A 20,682-nucleotide genomic window follows, 5' to 3' on the forward strand; every position below is an offset into this window, starting at 1 on the left:
GATTGATCGCCGTCGATCAGCTGGGGTGGTAAAAGTCCCAACGAAAAATCAATTACAGAAGAGAAGAGCTAGTGACTTTGTCACGACAGGTGGTTTGCAAAGATTGCAAATCCGTAGAAGCAGTGAGGACGCTGTGTATAAAGAATACAGTGACGAAGAAAGTATGGATGGGGAAGCTACTCAAGCTTTTGAAGATTTCATGTCACGAAGTGTTGAGGAAGGTGCGTGCTCTCTATTGCGTCGTGGCAGTACTGATTGGGATGCTATTGCTAAGGACGAAGAAGTGCAACGAAAAATGCAAGGCGATTTAATTTTATGGGAGTAACTCATGGACCCTTGTTTCGAAGAATTAAAAATGAGAGGAAAAACGAAAAGACTAAAAACGAAATTTTACGTTGTAGCTGCATGTGAAGAAATTGTTTTTCATTAGCAACCAGAGAGCAAAGAACTGAACATACCAAATAAATAAAGAAAATTAAGTAAAAGACAGTTATCTCCATCGTTCTAGCATGGAGATATCAACAATTTATTAAGATGAAAAAATATTAAAATAAGAATTTTATTTTTGCTTACTTAACAGGAATGAGATTTATGTTCTGTTTTTATGTATATTCATTAATTTAACCTTTTAGAGTCATGTTGATCAAATAAAGGAGATCAAAGTTCGTTTTTTGTGTATTTTTCACACTATTTACGAATTCTTTCTCAAGTTATTCTTACGCCCTTATTTGCTTACTATCGATAAACACGTCACTGGTTTGAGAAAGGAACTAGTTTGAACATGATACAAAAATGTTTCCGTATAAACATGATTCGTTTGTTTGTTTAAGATATGTATTGATGTACATAATTATTTATTGTTAGTGATATTTTTAACAGAATTTCTTTAATTTATAAACTTTTGTTTTTACATGTTCTGCCATCATAAACGTTATGTTTGCATAACAGTGACAACTCCTCTCAAAAGAAAACAATTATTCTGATTTTTTTCACACAGTGTGTACCTAGCTATATACTTTAAAGTACAATCAAGGGAAAATATATCACGTTGTATGATGTCACAAAGCGATTTAACAGTAAAGTATTGTTATTTTTGGTGACTCATATCAAAAAAAGCCTGGCACCTATTTCTTGTGTGTTTTCTTGTTTACATGTCCTTATGGGAGCATTAAAAAAGTGAGAAGATTATTCTCTGGCTACTGTTTATTTTTTAAAGCTGTTTAAATTTTAAATAAAAATATTTTTTCTAGTATTCAGTAGTTCATGTTGATTTCGGTTACTTAAAAAACATATTTTATAAAATCATAAAATTTTCTTAAAACATATAAAAAACATTTTTATATTTTGTGTATGTTATTTTTATTTATTATATATACGTGAAATTAATAATCGTAAAGAATTTCTTTTTTATTTCCTGTGTTTAAAAATATAACAAATCAAGGAGTGTATACTTTTTCTGGCACTTTTCAAATGTATAATTCAAGCTTGAAACTGTCTTTGCTACACCCTTTTAAACCTACTTGTCGGAGAATTTTCTAAATATTATGACAGGGGGAGAGTTGATCCACCCACTTTCCCTGATTTCCCTACAAATAGCTTGTAACAGACTTTCTCAAATTTGATCAACCTTGGTACAGTTGTTGGTTGGTATATCAAATCTCTGTTTAAACTTTTTGTTTCCATTTCGAGGTATAATTCGTTTTAGAAGAAAATGGTCATTCTACATTTTTTTCGTACTTCAAAACAATCGAGGTAAAAATCTTAAATATCATAAAGCTTTAAAAATAAGTTGGTGTTTATTTTCTGTGTGTACACGACAACAAAAATAACAAATCGAGCAGCGTGCAATTTTACTGCCTTTGTTTTCGCTTTACCCTGTCAATCCGACTTTCTTACAATTCACGCCTCCAACTGTTTTTCCACATCCTTTAAAGTAATATTTTCCCTATCATTGTTAGATTGTATAAACCTCTGGAGTAGACCATCTTATGGTGTAAAAAATCTCGAACCATTTTTACAGTACACACCAGAAATAAGCAATATTTCAAAAAGTTTAAACGTAGAGTGTACAGTAAAGGAGATAATTTCAAACCTCGGAAATGTCCAAAGCCAGCAATATTTGACACATGTAAGGAATTTACGAAAACAAAAGAAAACAAATGGTAGATAGGCTGCAACCATACTTAAGCGTATTTGATGACACATAATTTAATGTATCAAAAAGTGAAAATACATTTTTTCACGTTGATTCTCGTCATAATAAGTCCGCAATCTTCTAGTAAATTAAAAAATACGTAAGTCAGAATTATTTTTTACGTCTGGGAACTGCATTGTTATTTTTTTTTATTGTTTGCCTTTTAACACTATAGCTAACACACTTCTAACACATGAATGTGTCAGTCCATATGATATTGAGGAAAAAAAAGAAAAGACTTCACAACTGCAAAATCCACGAAGTGGGATACTGATACAATTCTATAGTCATTAAATTAGTCCTTGGCCGAATCCTAAAGGGATAGTAAAATTAAAACCCCTCCGCCTTTTGCGTAATAATGAGACCCAAACTTTATCCCTGAAACAGGGTCCTGTGATTAAAGAGTGTATAGAAATGTTGTCGTTGGCGTTTGTCCAACTTTAATAAATTGCAATTAGGAAAGCTAAAATTGAAATTGATTGGATTTTAAATGAAATTGACCTGTTGTGAATCAAAACACCTGTTGTTGTATGTATTCATTTATTTATTTTTTGATTGGTGAACATTATATACCTGCTAATGTTATTATTTATTTCAAGCAGAGTGTTTTGCAAATATTAGCACCCTTTATGCCGCCATTAAATAACCACATGAACTACGGTCAACCATACTTTAATTCTTTGATTGTCACATTCTTGGCATATCTCGAAATCAAATATTGACGGGGTGCGTACAGAAAAAAAGATATATTTATTTAAACACAAAATCTCCCAGGGGCCAGCCAAGTAAAATGATATGCTGTCGCATAAACAAACTTGATCTTTCAGCTTACTCTCACATGACAGTTCTTTGTGTGACCTTTGAAGCCTCCCAAATATTACAATAAACTTCAAGCTCGTGATGTTTTTAATAAAATTGTAAAGTTAACGTTAGGGTCCAGATCTTCTAGCGTGTCTTTTTAAATTTGCGACACCAATAAAAATACACGAGTTCAGAATATGTTGCACGGTGAAATTTAAAGCTAGGAAGTATATTACCACAATTTAAGTGCAGGTATAAAAAGTTAGCTACAGCAATATGATAAATTTATTATAAATGTTTAGGAAATTAAGATTAAGTTTAAAATACCTAAAAAAATACCCAAAAAGCGAAAGAAAAAGCGAAATGGAGTTTAACAACAAACGACAACGAACAACATAAAAAACGGAAAACAAGAATTTCAGATTAAATTCCGTTTTCAAATTTATCCAATGCAATGCATAAGTTTTTGAAAATTGTGTCCAAACGCTATCCAGAAAATCTTTTTATTTTTAGTAACATGACTAATGAAAAATTTGCGTACTTGTAAACTTAGTATAAAAACTAAACACGAAAATTAAACATTCTCAAACTCAGCCAGAATAATATTAAATCTCTCTGCTAAAGTAACATCAGTATTGTAAATATGTACAATTATGTAGATGCGTCCCATATATTAGATGCCAACATGTCATTTCTTTCCATTAATCCAGAAATACTATAGCTATGCAGTTGCTTTAGTCTTTCAACCGATCTGGACGACTTTTTCTTCAACCCTGCACGACGATGTGCCCCTTCGTTGACGATTCTGTTAAAGTTTTTTCAATGGATGGTAAACTACAAAGAACGTAGTCAGGCAGGGGTACCCACATTACCATTAGAACTGTTTGGGTCCAGATAATGACGTAATTAGGACGGTGCACAGTGACGGTGTATATGTATAATTGTTACTTTTTCTAAAGATTTGAGACAATGGTCTTTTTAGCTTGATATTTGATCGTTCATTTCTTTGACCTTAGCTACAATTACCTACCATTTTTGTTCGATTGTCATAAACAGCTTTAAAAAAATGTATACGTACATGGTGGTGCTAACTATTGTTCAGTTATAAGGAAAAGGTGTGTACTAATACCTAGTTCTACTTTCAAATTTGTAAAATATAATAATTTCAGTTGCTTTTATTGGAAATTTCATATCTATACAATAAAGAGGACGGGCAGCATTAATTCAGCACGTTTTTTAAAAGTTAAACGTTACATACAAAATAAAGAATTAATAAAGAAACAACAGATAAGGTTACATATTTCTGCTTCTTTCTTGTAGAAATGCCACCAAGAAACTGGACTAAATTACCGAGACAAACAATAATAAGCTAAAATTTACTAGGATTTACTAATCACTCCAAGATTTCGCCGTATAAAATCCGGTTCTGTGTAGAAAACATTAACAACAAATCTAATGATTGAAGAAAGTCAGATATGCAGATGAAATGTCTGCAACAATTGGTCTTTTTCTAGCAATTGGGAAATTGGGAACTCTTTATAATTACAGCAGTCAACCGAAGTAGTACAGCCTGCTTTAAATTTTCTTGTATGAAAAATGAGTAAAAGTGAGAAAATCTGGTAAACGTAAATGATACGATAGGAGATTTGGGTGACTTTTGAAAAATTATTTTTAGTGGATTGAGTTATGGTGGTGTATTAGGTGATGGAGAAAAGAACAACAAATAAAACACGTTGGTTTATATACACGATTTTTCGTTACATATCATGTCATGGAATGTAACAACAAAATGGCCAAAAAATAAAATAACGACTGGTCCATTTAGTCAGTCAATTTTTCAGTAATGCACTTTTGCCTAGCTTTTTTTTTGTTTCACCTGCATTTAAAATTTTCTTCTTAACACTCCTTTGTGAAAAGCCTTTATCCTAAAACTGGAGAAGCAATATCGTGTAGTTTCCCCTGTGCAATATTTATGAATTTCCCAAAATTTACTTTTCATGCATTTTTAAAATCTTTTCTGAAAGTCAAAATGAAAGACACACATCTGCGCCACTATTTTAAAGTTAAACACAGCACTCGTCTGATTTCATTATGTTAATTCCATAGTTTATCAAACTCGTCACATGACCGGCCAGAGCCAGTGTCTTGATCAGGCGCCATCCCAACACGAAAAAACGTAACAAGCCCTGGGGACGAGGTTGGTTGGAAAATACTTTTGCAACAACACTTGTTATTATTATTATTTTTATTATTTGTTAACCATATTAAATTGTAAAGGGTATTATTTCATTACAATCTGAGAGAATGAAAAGCGAATTTATAGCGAATTTGTTTATAAATGAGTTAGTCAAAATAACTTTTTACTTGCTTAACAGAAAACTTTCACTGACAATGCGACAGGTGCCAAAAGGTTATAAACTTATGAAGCTAAGAAGGTAAATTTCTATTTTTTTCATCAGATGGGAACGTGTTAAAATAAAGCGTTCCCAAAATTTCACAATTTTAACCATAGTCAACATCATTGACAATCCAACATGGTAAACTACTCGCAAATTTCGATTAACTTTTCCAGAAACGAAACAAGAAAGATCTGGTGTTCAGATTAAGGTGTTCTCTTAATATCCACAGATATAAGAAGAGCAAATTTAATCGCAGTTTGTATTGTATTCATCTTTACTTCCATACTTGCTATCATTTTCAATGGTTTTTATGTTTTTGTTGTTATGAAAAACAAGGAGTGAGACATGGCATCTAGTGTTTCCTTGCTGGCAATTTATTCATATTTCTTAATAGGATTTATTGAGAGAGAGCCACCGTGTTTCCTTCTAGAGGCTTGGATATCTATTAGCTTTACCGCTCTGCTAACAGCCGTGACAATAATGGGTTTAATCACTATGGAATCGTATTTTGCCGTCTTTAAGCCATTTACATACAGGAGGTTTAAACGGAGAAGAACATTACTATATTGCTTACTTACTGCATCGATAGTGTCAATTGCATAATTACATAATTACATAATAATGTTTTGCATCCCCCGTTTCCGAAATCTTCTACGCCACCCTGCAGCGATGTATGCACTCATAATATTTATTGTCACCATAGCCTGTCACAGATTGACATACGCTTACATCAATAAAAAACCAAACCAGTGTAGTGAGCGAAAGAAACACGAAGCCAAAGTGGCATTTCAAATTTTACTGGTGTTTGCGATTTGCACTACGCCTGGTTTTACAGCACACATCCTTAATATTTTATTTCCTGACTCAGCAATAACTTACACGTATCTTCGAAGATGGTGTTACTTTATTATGTTTACAAATGGTGTATGGGATACGTTAGTTTATGGATTTAGATCTTCTGCTGTGCGAGAAAAGAATCGAATACAAACAACAAGTCAAGGGACTTGAAGATTTCCGGCATTTTCCATCCAACAATCCAAGAGCCGAGAAGGCAAGCTAATTATTAGATGTGTGTTTGGTAGTCAGCTAGCCAATAGCTATTATCATAGTAAATAATTTTTTCTACACTGGCTATATGCTAGTAAAGTAGCCTATATTAGGTAGCTATGTATCATTGCTTTTCTTAAACTGCTCCAACTACCAATAAAAAATACTTATCCGATATTTCTTGCATCTAACTACACAATTTTCAACACATAGCTTCAAGTTCTGCTGACCGGACTTCATTACACTAGACCGGAGTGCTTTGAAGTGCAACTTTTGACCAAAGACGTTCTTGCCTGGCCAGTACAGGGACATTTTGGCTAACTAAGGAATACTTTGCTTGTAGCAGGTCGTAAAATATCATATTAATACCATGTTTCTTAGTTGAAAAAAAAACACAAAGCATTTCACTGGTACCTCACCAAATGACAATTTTAAAGGTACCGGGTACATGGACAACCAACCATACGCATTTAGGATTTGGGCTGTCTCTATTTCTCTATCTATCATCGATCTATTTTAAAGATTCCACCTCATGTGGCGAGGGTGGAAATCAATAATGTAAGCATGTTAATTCAAGAGATGGATTTTAAATTTATTAAATCGGGAATTAAAGTAAATTCTATCTATAAAATCATTCTGTTTTTTCTTTGCAGCAAAATCGTGAAAAAGTAAAAACTTTACCCTGTTTGGTGTGGCCTTGTTAAGTTTTTAAGGTATGGGGTGAAATAGCCTAAGTAGGAATTTGAGGATATTATTATTTACTAGTAGTTGTGTTCGTACTCGTGTTGTCCCGTGTAACGTCATCTTGTTGTGCGTATGTGATGCATATCATGTTGTACTGTTTATTTGTTTATTGTGTGTAACCATTTTTGTATATATTTATGTACTTATGTTGTAAGTGCGCTGTGACTGTGTGAATTTGATGGAAACAATTTATGGCGTTGTGAAAGTACTTTAGATTATCAAAAAAACGTGAATCAACCGTTATTTTGAAGTATTCGTTTGAAAACAAAATTCTCGCAGGTATGTAGTAGTAAGCTGTTATATTGTGAAGAAAACAACTGACAAAGAAGACTGATTGAAGAGAAGATATCTTAGTAAACAACGACAAGAAAACACGAAGTAGAAGAAAGATAAAGACAACAGCTGCGCCGAACAATCGGTAAGAATAAACCAAAGTTCGTTGTTAAAAGTAATTGTCGTGAAAAAGTGACTCAAAACTTGTTTATGTTCATGTACTGTCAACCAAACAATTCACGACGTGCTATTAATATTGTATAAAAGCTGTTTGCTGTTGTACTTTCTGCATCAACATCTTAGCAACTCTCGGATGTACTGTAGTAGCTGGTGGAGATTATTGTTTTATCTCTATCGCATTGTTGGTTGTGCATTGCTGGACAATGCAAGTCACTAGTTAGTGGAGAAAATAACCGAAAGAAAGATTTCATAAAATAGAGCCAGTGTTTCAATCTGAAAATACGCTACGTAGTATACTGTCGCATCGATGCAATATTCTCCCTTGTAAGGATTGTGATGCTGTTTATGTCGATGAAACAAAACGAATGTTCAAACAACGTGTGCAAGAGCACAAAAAAACCGTGTGCAACGTAGATACAGGCAAAAATGAGATTGTCGACCATAGCTGTAAGAATCATATTATTGACTGGGACAATAAAAAGATCATAACCTGAGAGTCCGGTTAAACAGCAAGAAAAGTGAGTAAAATCATAAAAAGTATATGCAGAAATACTCATATCAATATTATTTCCTTTCAACTTCCAGAAATATGGTTACCCGCACTTTGGAAAGCAAACATTTAGAAAAAGAAAAGATTTTAATCAATCTATTGTTTTGAGCTAGGCCTGACAGGTTGATTTTAATCCTCTAATTGTCTCCTCAACTAATAAATAGCCAAAGATGATTACGATCATTGCCTGTCGATGACATCTGTAGCTGTCGAAACGTAGCCTAGAATAAAGTCGTTTGTTCATGACTTGATAATATCTGAATTATTCAATGACAAAGACTGAACAGATAAATGGTAATATTTTTAAAGTTGAAAAAAGCTATATAACATTTAGCATATTTAAAAATTTCGAATAGTAAATTTTCCAATTTGATCAAAGTTCAATTACTTCTCCAAACGACAGATTTTCTGCATAACAAACGTGTTTTATTAGAATCATTTACCCTAAATAACCTCTCTATTTCATGGTGGTATTGCTATCAACAAGGGTTCTGCAAAGGGGGTTCTGGTAAATGTAAGCGTAGCAATTGCTAACTACATACTTTATATGAGTTTTAATGAGGCGAATTAAAAGAAGGAGGCAAAACGAAAAAAAAAACGGTTAAGATTTTAGGAATGGCTTTTGCACACATAATATTCACATAATCAATTTTCTATACAAAAGTTAGCGATAACTCGGAAAAAAATAAATATAAAAAAAATAGATATTTAAAAAAACAGATATTTAGCCCGAGCGCTTACCCGAATTGAAACAGGTGCGCTAATAAGTTATGTTAAGGTAGCCTCCAGGTAGCTAATTCAACGTTAAGCACCGAATGGCCTACCTGAAAGGAATTATTTTTTGTTAATTTCGTGTAAGCTTATTCCCGCAAAAGTCATTGAAGAACACAGTTCCACGAAATCCGGATCTTTTTCCTTTTTGAAAATGAATTTACACTAATTTTTTTCTTCTGATTTACTTGTAACTAGCTAGCTATGTGAGTTTTAACTTCGGAGTCTTTATTATATGTTTTCCACATAAATAACCATAAAAAACGCCATCAAATTCTTTTTGCCTGAAATTTGCACAACTTAATTCTCGCGAAATATTACGACTTACTTGGAAATGAAAGGCATATGTATTTTAACCCTATTTGGTATGGACTTTTTTACCCTTGTATGTATGTTGGGGGCATAAAGTGCCCACGGGCTGTAACTTTTGTTCTGTTTGGTTTTAAGTCACAAAACTTGGCACAAAACAGAATCAATATGTTGTGACTTAATTAGTGACAACAGATTGATGTCATCGCAGGAAGTGATGACGTCCTAATGAGACAATGGTTTTTTATCTTTTTTAAAACTATTCATTAAAAAAGTAATATAAGAATGTAAGGAAAATTCACAAAATTTCAAGGGATTTCATCCAGTAATTAAAACGTTATGAGACTATGAAATACCCATACCAAATAGCGTAATATAATGTTTTTTGCCATTAATATGAAAAAATGACTCTGTACCAAAAAAGAGAATATATACTTTTTTATCCTTTTTGCCTTTAACTTATCTTATAATCTTATGCTAAGAACTTGATAGCCATAGCACATATACAATGACAAGTTTGGAATAATATAAAAACTATAGAGAATTAAAAAGTCAGGAAAATCATTTAATTTACCGTCTTGGTGATTGGTTAAACTACGTACCCAAGCCTTAGTGATTGGTTAAACTACGTACCCAAGCCTTAGTGATTGGTTAAATTGCGTACCCAAGCCTTGGTGATTTTTTAAACTGCGTACCCGAGCCTTGGTGATTGGTTAAACTACGTACCCAAGCCTTGGTGATTGGTTAAATTACGTACTGTTGGTCGATTTACAAAAAATGTGAAAGGTGAAAAAACGCAGCTACACATTTGATAAAAAAAGTTGAGTAAGTTTTGCATCACGAAGTATAGCTAAGAGAAAGCAATTTGCGATACAAACTATATTGTACAAACGTACCGACTTTTTTCCTGTTTTACATTACAGCAAAATTCTAGTTTCATATCATTTAGAATGCGCTTTAATTGGATTAAAACTTCATTTCCTAATTTCTTCTGTATTTCGTACCATTCTACTATGTATTTTCAAAACATTAAAAAATTTAAGCAGTTATTGAAACTTTTTTTTCCTGTTTAAAAGCATTCAATAAAAGAAATGTTTCCGAAATGCATCATTTTTTAGCAGACACATTAGGTAATTAATACTTGCCACGAGTCTTTTTATTCTGATGACAATATTTTTAATATTCACAAATAATAGGGAGATGATAACACTGTGTGACAATCAGTGGATGAGATCATTCACATATCCTATCTTAAAAAGCAACTACTTTATCGTTTACGTTACAAGACAAAATGTACTTAAAGAACTTTCTAGTGATTTTCCTTGTTCACCTTCTTGTTGGAAATTATGTTGAATTAAGACCAACAACACAAAAACCAATACTGGCAAATATACCAAAAGTGGTGGAGGAATTTCAGGAACGTATAAAAGAAACCAAAGAAGAAATTGTTAGAAAGAAAGAGGTGGAAGAAAAAGAACCTATTTGGGACTGTAATGAAACTTGCAAAGAACAAAAAAAATTGGACAATTCTTGGATAGATTTGGTGGGAAATGAAAATTTATGGAATATTAAAGATCTACATTTTTAATTTAACAAGTATAGCTTATGATTGTAATTTCAGGCACATGCAATTACAATAAAAGATTATTAGCTAATGAAGCATACGTGCAAATCTGACAATAGCGGAACATTTATTGGGGTTTTGTCCACTTTTCTACGAAACATTTCAGAACACACTTAAAGAAGAATGGAATGTGAGATTTATCGAATTTTTAATACTTCGCGAATTATTTATAAAAGCATTTCTTTTAAAACCAAACTTACCGTCATAAGACTTATACCAAATGGCTATATTACAGAACTGACTTTGTATATAAGAATTATTAATTAATTATTATGTTTAATAATGTAAAAAAGAAAAGTATGCTGAGAATCATTTGATAATCTTCGGCATCATTTCAATTTTGGTGAATAATGATTTGAAATGACATACTTAATTTATATGTGCATGTTTTTATTTTCCTAAAGAAGAGTCACAATTCATCAAGGGAGTTATCTTTTCCTGTAGGAAATATGAACTCTAGGGACTCTTAATTCACTAGTTTAAGCCAACTGGGGAGTTCATATTCAGTAGATAATAATGAATGAGAATTAATTTAAACTAGTTTATTTTCTGGGGGACATTAAGGGGAGAATTTTCGGTGACACCAGACATATAATATTAAAGATAAGAAAGGGCATTTTGCTATAATAAAAAAGTTTATTAAAATAGCTTGCTATTTTTGTATTTTTCTTTGTTGTATAACAAATCATGTCATATTACATGTTATTTGAAAGTGTCTAGATTATTAGATTACCACTTCATTTGATATTTCCGCCTGTTTGTAGCACGATTACATTCAGCTTTCGCAAAATAACTTGGTTAAGGCAACTACGAAAGACCCCTGATCTTCCTTTTTTTCGAAACCATAATGTTCTCATTACTAGCATAATCAACTGTGGGTTTTAAACATTTCCGTCTTAAATTCCAGACAGGTTTACAAAATAAGAACATATTAAAAACTTGTAATATAGCTATGGTCATAAAATTGCATAGACAACAATTTTTAGGCAGGTTTATTCGTTTGAAAGTCTGCGATTATTAATACTCCAAAAAATCGAGAATTTACACTTCCTCAACCATTTAACGTATAAAATTCTTTATAGTTTTCTTATAAATTTCTAGTATTTTGATATTTTCCCTTATCTATGTTTACTTCTATTGCTTTCCAGTTTAAAATATTAAATCTAAAATAACCTTTGATAAATTTAATTAAGTTTCTGGTTAATTTATGTCAGAGCCATTAACAATAAGGCTACCAGAGTTGTGGTGATGCAACATCCTTAAAACGTTAAAATTAAAATGGAAAGTGTTTTCTTTTATTTATTTGCACGTTAAAACTAATCGGACGAATATATAGGCTAAAAATGTAAATGACGTCACAAAAATGACAAAAACAGCATTTTCGTCAACATAATTCTACGCCTCCTGATTTTGTTATTTGTGTTCATTTGGACAAAAGCCATAGAAGTTGACAATTATAACTATCTTCTTATATTGCGGTGTAGTTAAGAGTTTTTTGAAAAATTACCCTTTTGGAATGACAAAATATGATCTTTCCCGCTTCGCTTTTAAAGAATCGAAGTGGCCATTCATAGTTTCATAGACGCATTTCACAGGAATTAAATTTTGTTTAAACATATCTTTGAATTTTATTAGCTTTGCTCGTCACTATTGGCTGGCGACATCAATTTGACTAATTAAAATTTTCGTACAAAATGTTGAAGCAACACAGTTCATTCCTGTTATGAACAATAAATATGGATTATATAGGTATATATAGAGATTTGCAACAATACAATATGCTGACAGGTACAAAAGTTAAATCTTCTTCAAGTGTAATGGAGAGGTGCTACGTAATATAGATAAGCATCGTTTATTGTGTGTTTTTTATTCACGCTAAGTTCAGACAAACTTAATATCGCACTTGTCTTTTCCATTGTTCTGTAAAATCTATTGAGAAAAAAATGAGCAAAAAATTGTTTAATGTTATCTTCGATCAGCATCTATTGTTGACTGGTAAAATAAACAACATCATTAGATCAGCTCGTGTAACCCAACGTGTTGTTAGAAAGTTTAGCAGATTTACTCCTATGTCTGTCTGTAAGCCTTAGTGCTACCGAAAGGAAACTATTGCAATGCCTGAGCATTTGGTTAATAGTTTCCGACGGATTTAAAACACCACTACTGCAAAAAGCACAATGAACAATCTTATGTACACATCGTAAAGACTCCAGAATTGAACATTAAGACTTCGTATGTAGCTATATCGTAGCATATTGTTTATTGCTGATGAATCGATCCCATAACAAGGAAGTACCCTGTGCCCTATGGTTTTAAAATCAATGAAAACTGTCCCTACAAGATTGATTGATCTTTTTCGTATTGTCGCCGAGTAAGTGTGTCGTTTCTTTCTAACACTAACTTTCGTGGCTAGCTCTTTCGATGATGAACCTTTATATCTCCAATTTTCTGGCCTTATAACGCCCTGATTATTTTGACGCCTCTTGTTCCAATATAAAGAAGTGCGAATTTGCAACCTTTCTAATTAACAAATTATTGGAAAAGCGGTTATATTGATTTTTATGTAAATGCCAAGGATTCATCCTATATTGATTATTTTTGTTGTATTCTGAGACTATATCTTGCCCTACGAGAAGCAGTTTTTATAAGATATATTTTCCTCTAGCGTTTGTTTTTTATCTTCACCTAAATTTATTAGTCAACATCTAAAATAATATCTCCATATGTTAAAAAAAATAAAAAAAGGAGAATATAAAGTCACAGCTTTGAAGACCTCCAGTTCTGTTCCCAATAATTAATATTAGTGTTATATTCCTTCTATTTTTCTTTTTTATCCTTTTAATTATACGCTGTAGTTTTTTCTTTTATTTTTTGTCGCTTCTAACAAGCTTGAATATTGTGCTTTCTTTCTGAACAATGCTTTAAGATAAAGTTAAAATAAACAGATTGATTTACCCAGAGAAAAATCGTTTGAATATATCGTGCACATTTAAATTTGTGTAGTAATTGTTAAGAAGACAAATATATTTACCTTCTATCTAAAATAGAAAAATATGTTTATATCAAGTTATATCTATCAAAGTATACTTCAGATGCATATCGGCAATCTGCACTGAAAATTTACTAATTATCGTTATTGTTGTTGCTGTTGTTGTTGTTGTTGTTGTTGTTGTTGTTGTTGTTGTTGTTGTTGTTGTTGTTGTTGTTGTTTACTTTTGCTGGAGATTTTATTTTTTGTGTTTTTGCTACTAAACAAATTCTGTCGCAAAAATTTCACTAAGAGAATATCATAAATATTTGTCGCGTACATATTTTCTCGATGTGACATTTTACACAGAATTGGTAAAAAAGCAATTCAAATTTATCGAAATATATAACAGGTTTTTTGGTCAAAGGTTTTTCAGTTTTTTAATCTATTACAATTCATTTCAAGCAAGCTGATTTCAAGAACTATGTTTCATAGTGAAGATTACCAAGAAAATGGAAATAATAATACCGAAGTTTTTACCATGCATCAATTCCAAGATCAAGGTAGGTATTGATTTATTTTACCGACTGTTAGTCTTGCGGTGGAGCAGCAGCTTCCAGTGCGGAAGGTAGTAGGTTTAATCCCCAACTTTAGTCATGCCAGGGACTCTAAAAGTGTAAATCAATACTTTTTGTTTAGCATTTATCATGAGGATAGGAATGATTTTCTACACGGTTACTTAGTTAAGTGTTTTCCGGGCCAACACTCGCAGAATGCGCTAGGACTACCTTTGTAAAACCCTAATCGAGAACAGTACCAATAGAAACTGAAGAGACTATCCTGGGCGAATAGTCGCAAGAAATTTAAAACAATCCCTATAATCATGTGAAATAATCCTGTGTTTAAAGCGACTGTATGGATCCTTTGCAAATTTATCTAATCCATATTTATTTGTTTTTGGACTGGTTTATTTGACAATTTTCTGAGCCAGATGGCTTTTATGAATATATATTGATTTTTTTTTTCCTATTTCAGAGAGTGTTGATATAGAAACATTATACGGATCAGATGAAAAGTTGTTGCGGAAAAAAGATGAGTACCAGAAAACATTCTCAGTACATGGTCTAACAAAAATTTGCACTGGAAGTAAAGCTGAATCGATATTTTGGATTATCATCCTTCTTTCTGGTCTGTCTGTTTCAATTCTTCTTGTTTACCGACTAGTGCGAAAGTATTTGCAATTTAACATTTACACTGAAGTGACTGAAATAGCAACCAATCAAAACACTTTTCCTGCAATTACATTCTGCGATTACAATTTAATGCTGGCCAGTTACTTTGCATACTGTGGAACCTTAGCTGGCGCGAGTCATCCAAATCCAAAAAATCCCTGTGATGCTTCAAGAAAGAAAAAAAAAATTTCAAATAATTCGAAAAAAGTACCAGTAAAAGATGGAAGATGGAATAGTAATTTTTACAATGTTGTTAAATGTCATTCGTGGGGTTCTAAGTCTTGCAACAGTGGTAAATACTTAACATCTCTAACTCAATACTCTCATGCTTGCTTCACATGGAACTATAATGGAGATTTCCATGATGCTTATGGGCATGCCTTTATAATGTTTGAAGTGAATGAAACTTTTACAAAGCAGCATTCATATATTGTTGCACTTGTGCATGATCCTAGAGTAAAAGAATTGGACATGACCAATAGAGTAATTTTAGAACCAAAAAAAGCATACGAACTAAGAATTGTAAAAACGATGCTAAAAAGATTGCCTTCGCCCTATCCATCGAACTGCACTGCAGGTAAACCAATTGATATTTTCCCCGGTAAATACACACGTCGAACGTGTATGGAATCCAAAGTGTTTGTAAGAATGCTGAAGAAATGCGGAGATGTGCCAGACCACGTAGCGCAGTACATTCCACAGCACATGAAACAAAAATATGCTACCAATAATAGTGTCAGGGATGTTTTGAAATGCATTTATGGCTTTCAAAAAGAAGAAATTGAAATTGCGACAGATTGTGTGTTACCGTGTGAAGAAATGGAGTTGATGACGATGTTATCATCCCATGAAATGTATGGCAAACAAGATGGAAACAAATCAATATATCGAGTTGATATACAATACCAGAACGTAGATACTTACAGGGTCGTTGCAGAAAAGAAGCTCTTTTCCTGGGATCAAGTCATAGGAGAGGTTGGTGGCTTACTTGGCTTGGTCATTGGCGCATCTTTTATGTCTGTTATTGAAATAATCGCATATCTTTACCTGAGCTGTATTGATAAAATCAAAAGCCGATTCAGAGTAGAGTTGAGTTTTATGCCTTAATTGGTCCTAAGTTATATTATTCGTGTGTGTTTCGCCATGTTTTGCCATTAATTTCATTAATTTATGTACAATAACACCTCGTTATTATATATATTTACAGATAATAAATAGGATAATTAATTTAATTTAATTAATTTTTTTTGTTAATTTATCAGATTATTGTTTAGGTGTGAATATTTTTGTAAAATTTGCATGAAAATTGATGTCAAATATTTAGTGTCTGCTACAAAAACAAAAAACTTTATATTAACTAATATTAATACACAAATAAAGAAATCGCATACCTTTATTGATATGTCTGGAAACTTAACGTTTTTAGTTAGCCATGTCGAAGCACAGCTTGATTCTTTCTGAAAAACGTGCGCGGAAAAAACGCCTGGTAAAAAAATTATTATGCGTAATTATGCGTTTGACGTCAGTGGTTGGTTGATTCTAAGGATCAAACATACAAAAACACAACAGCAATCCTGGAAACATATGTTGTTCAGGCAAAATAAGGTGAATTTTCAACGTCACAAAACTAGATACTAATAATTTAAGTTAATGGCGAAACTGTTTAATAATCAAAACGTTTCATGATTTTGTTTCATTTGTCTTCACTCTTCATTATCAGACGATTTTCTATGATAATATTGAATGATTCGTCTTAATTCATCAAAAATCACATGTCTTTGTAATCGCAATTCTTTTTAATATCATGTTTTAATGTCATGAAATTGATGACAGTAAGTACATCCACTTGCATGACATTACATATTTTTCGATCCAAGTCACTGCTGTTTCAATAGGCGGTAGTATTACTATGAAATTATCGCTTCAGATGTTATGTGTCTTGTTGTTTTTTTTCGTTAGTGTAAAAAAATTTTATTAGGCTACACCGACTTTTGAAGGCATATATTTTTTCAACTACGACTTTCTAACAACAGCGAGAACGTTTGACAGTTTTTAACGAATATGCGTTTTGTTATAAGTTCTGGGATATAGGATCTGTCCTCACCTTTTCTGTTTTTATTTTCTTAATCTTTTTCAGTCTGATTTGCTCTCACAACGCAGCAATATTGCCAAGTTTGAACATGGGTTAATCTTATTTTCAGATTATTTTCAGATTTTACCTAAAAATCGGGTAAAATCTGCATATTTGCAATAAAGTAATTGCATTTCAACCAGATAATGGTATTTTGGGTAAATTTAAAGCTTTCAATAACAGGGAAAGAGCTGACATAAGCAAAAACTTATTGCTGCCATTGTATGAATTTATACAGCGTATAGCATATCATAAATGTCCATATATAAAAAAAGCTGGTTAAAATTCTATTGTTGTGAGGTTTTTATCCAGTAAAAAAAAGAAGGATGAAAGAATATATAACTTGTCTTGCATATATCTTATAAGAACGTAGGATGTGTTTTGTTTTCTTCATTTTATATATAAAAAATCTTGAAAAATAATCTTTTAATCAACTTTTTTATTCATAAAAAATAAATATGCGTGGAATTCTTTCATAAACCAAAAAGTTTTGTTTTTAACCTAAAATAAAATTTCACATTGTCTTCTCTGATTAAAATTAAAGTTTGATATGACAAACATTTTCTAGACAAAATTTTAAAACTGTTTCTTTCTAGGCAGTGGGAATCATTCGAGTAAAACTATTTTGTGAGTTGTGTAATGTGTGAATCTTAAATAATACTAAAGCTACCCTTGCCTTGAATGGAAAAAATTTACTTGTTGTGTTATGGAGCAAATTATTCTTTTTTGTTCAAAAGTAAACGTCAAATGCAACATTTGTTGAAATAGAACGATGTTTTTTACAAGTTTATTCTATGCAGTCATTCGAACGCTGTTTTCATTGTAAAATGTATCCTTTTTTGGACAAATTTAATTCGAATTTTTGGCTAAAAAATTTTGAAATATCAAAACCTTTATTTGTACGCCAATTATTGCGAATGTAGTTATTTGTTTGTTTCTTGTGAATTTATCTTTAAAACGAAAAGAAATGATGACATTCATTTCGAACGAGATTATACTTGTCTTACAGAGACCAAATAAAGACGTCTTTGAGACGTTTATTCCCAACAAGATTTTACTGGTCTTACAGAGACCAAATGAAGACGTCTTTGAGACGTTTCTTTCGAACGAGATTTTACTGGTCTTACAGAGACCAAATAAAGACGTCTTTGAGACGTTTCTTTAAAACGAGATAAAACTGGTCTAACGGAGACCAAATAAAAACGTCTTTAAGACGTTTCTTTAAAACGAGATTTTACTCGTCTAAACACGTCTTTAAGACGTCTTTTTCTGGTCGAGAGACGTCCGAACGAGCTAGAGACGAGAAAAGACGTCTTTAAGACGTCTTTGTGTTTACTGGGCTGTTTGAAAAACAGGGTTCATTCAATAACTGAAGACACAGGATATACACCAGTAAGATCACCAATATTAATAAGCATGATATTTTATGCATTTTTTGAAAGAAGGCAGCTACCTTATTTATTACAATTTAAAGCTAGCTAGTTTATCTAGCTCATTTATCACCAAATGATAAACAAACCAACGGCTCAATGTCTGGCAAATGCATGCTATAGTATCTTATATTATTACCAAATTTTAACAATTAGATTGTATTTGCAATTAATTTTGCAAATAGTGCAAGTAAACAAACCATATCTGCACTACTTCGTTGCAAACTAAAAATTTGATCATAACTTATCTCATTTTCATGTTTATTCTGTATTTTGATGCGTTGTATTTCGAGGAACGAAAATTGATATTGAAATAGGTGTACTAAATAGTTCCCACTGTTGCATTTTAAAACACTAATTAAAATAAATTGTAGAATTATGTACTTTCGACAAACGTTATAGGGATACGGGTTTTTTTTGTTTGTTTAACGGTTTTTCATGACGTCATTAACCTGTCGATCCTGAATAGGGAAATTTGGTCCCGCTTTAGTGAACTCACATGGTCCATTGTAATCCAGGCTAAAGAATACTGTACCTTTGTTACTGGTTTTTTAAATGTTCTTTCTTTTTCAGATCAAAACATCCACAAACAGCAATTCGAAAATTTCTTAAGGGATAGATTAAATTTCGGACGCCTAATAAATAATGGAACTTTTAAATGCTAATAAATTTATTGCTGAATTAATAAAATGCAGAACTTCTTGGTTTATTGAAATCATCAAATTTTTTAGGTCAATTTCAAAGATATATCCAGTTAATGTTTATTTATTCCATTTAAAATAACTAGTTAGTAACAATAATAAAATTTTCCGCTAAATTGATGGAATATTAAATTACTAGCGACCACAATGTTATCGATTATAAAGTATGATATGTGTGTTGCGGTAGATTGAAAATTAATTCCGTGTTGTAAGACGCAGGTCGCATGGACTATTTTCCTTCGCTACTTAAGTGGATTTAACGTCTGCATTGTTTGTGTTTATCAGGATTTTGATAACCATGTCTGTCTAATTTTTTTGTTTTTAATATATTTTTTTTTATAATTTGGCAATGAAAGAGTTTTACAATTAATAAAACACTTAAACAGTGCAGAGGACATTATGTGTGGAAATGCAACTCGAAGTTTAAGGTTTCTTATGACATCTGATTAATGTGTTAAACAGCCTTCCTCTGCATACGCCATTCGTCCTTTCACTCAAATACGCCTTGCTGTAACATCAATTATTTCATTGTTGGTATTACACTACTAGGTTGGAATTTTTCACTCCTTAAAGATGGTAGAAATATTATATTCCTGGCATACATCATTATTATTTTCGCTGTGCAATTTCGAATCTTGTTGTGTATGCTGATTATTAGTTCACCTGGCGCACAGTAAAGAGCATGTCGGACATCAAATGGGAGAACAGACACATGTTGTAATCGTTCCAGTGAGATATCATATTACAGACGTAGGCCTTCTTAGAAAATTTTTGTCAACTATGAAACCATGCTCTTTCAGTGAAATAGTAGTTAACCATACTTTGGCCCCATTCTCCGTGCTCACTTCTCCAATACGTTTCTTTTGCTTTATCCGGCCTCATTAGTTCGGTAGAGGAGCCTCCATAATCCGTGGAAAAAGTGTAGGTCAAAAAGCTGTGTGGACAAAATTATTTTCACCTTCAGGACAAAATGAAACGAATCAATAAGAAATTTGATTGGTTTTCTCTACTTTTGTTGTTAAATATATATTTATGTTTTTTTTATACCCCTTTTGATTAGCCAAAGAAATTGAAAGGTTAAAATCAGTTCAACTTACAGAGAAGAACTCTCCAGTGTTAATTTACGGCCCAAAATGGTGGAGAATATTTTCCGTTTCACAAAAATTTTGTTGGGGTGAAAATTCTTTTGAATTCATCATTAAAATTAACAGATTAAAATTAACTGCGTTACTTCCTCACGTGACAAGCATAAAAAAATATTGTCCAGGTTTGCTGTTTACAAAGAAAATATTTTTGTCGCAAAAGTAGAAATACCTAATCTTATCTTA

The 20,682-nt window shown here is 32.1% G+C and overlaps 1 protein-coding gene across 1 annotated transcript; it reads left to right on the forward strand.

The window, feature by feature from the left end:
• Nucleotides 1-14,123: 14,123 nt before the first annotated feature.
• LOC130636946 (acid-sensing ion channel 5-like) lies at nucleotides 14,124-16,199 on the forward strand. Its single transcript, XM_057446797.1, has 2 exons — nucleotides 14,124-14,423; nucleotides 14,896-16,199. Exons 1-2 carry the CDS (start codon nucleotides 14,345-14,347, stop codon nucleotides 16,197-16,199), a joined length of 1,383 nt encoding a protein of 460 aa, XP_057302780.1. The 5' UTR covers nucleotides 14,124-14,344.
• The last annotated feature ends 4,483 nt before the right edge of the window (nucleotides 16,200-20,682 follow it).

Source organism: Hydractinia symbiolongicarpus, chromosome 3, assembly GCF_029227915.1.
Source record: "Hydractinia symbiolongicarpus strain clone_291-10 chromosome 3, HSymV2.1, whole genome shotgun sequence".
NCBI classification, from domain to species: domain Eukaryota; kingdom Metazoa; phylum Cnidaria; class Hydrozoa; order Anthoathecata; family Hydractiniidae; genus Hydractinia; species Hydractinia symbiolongicarpus.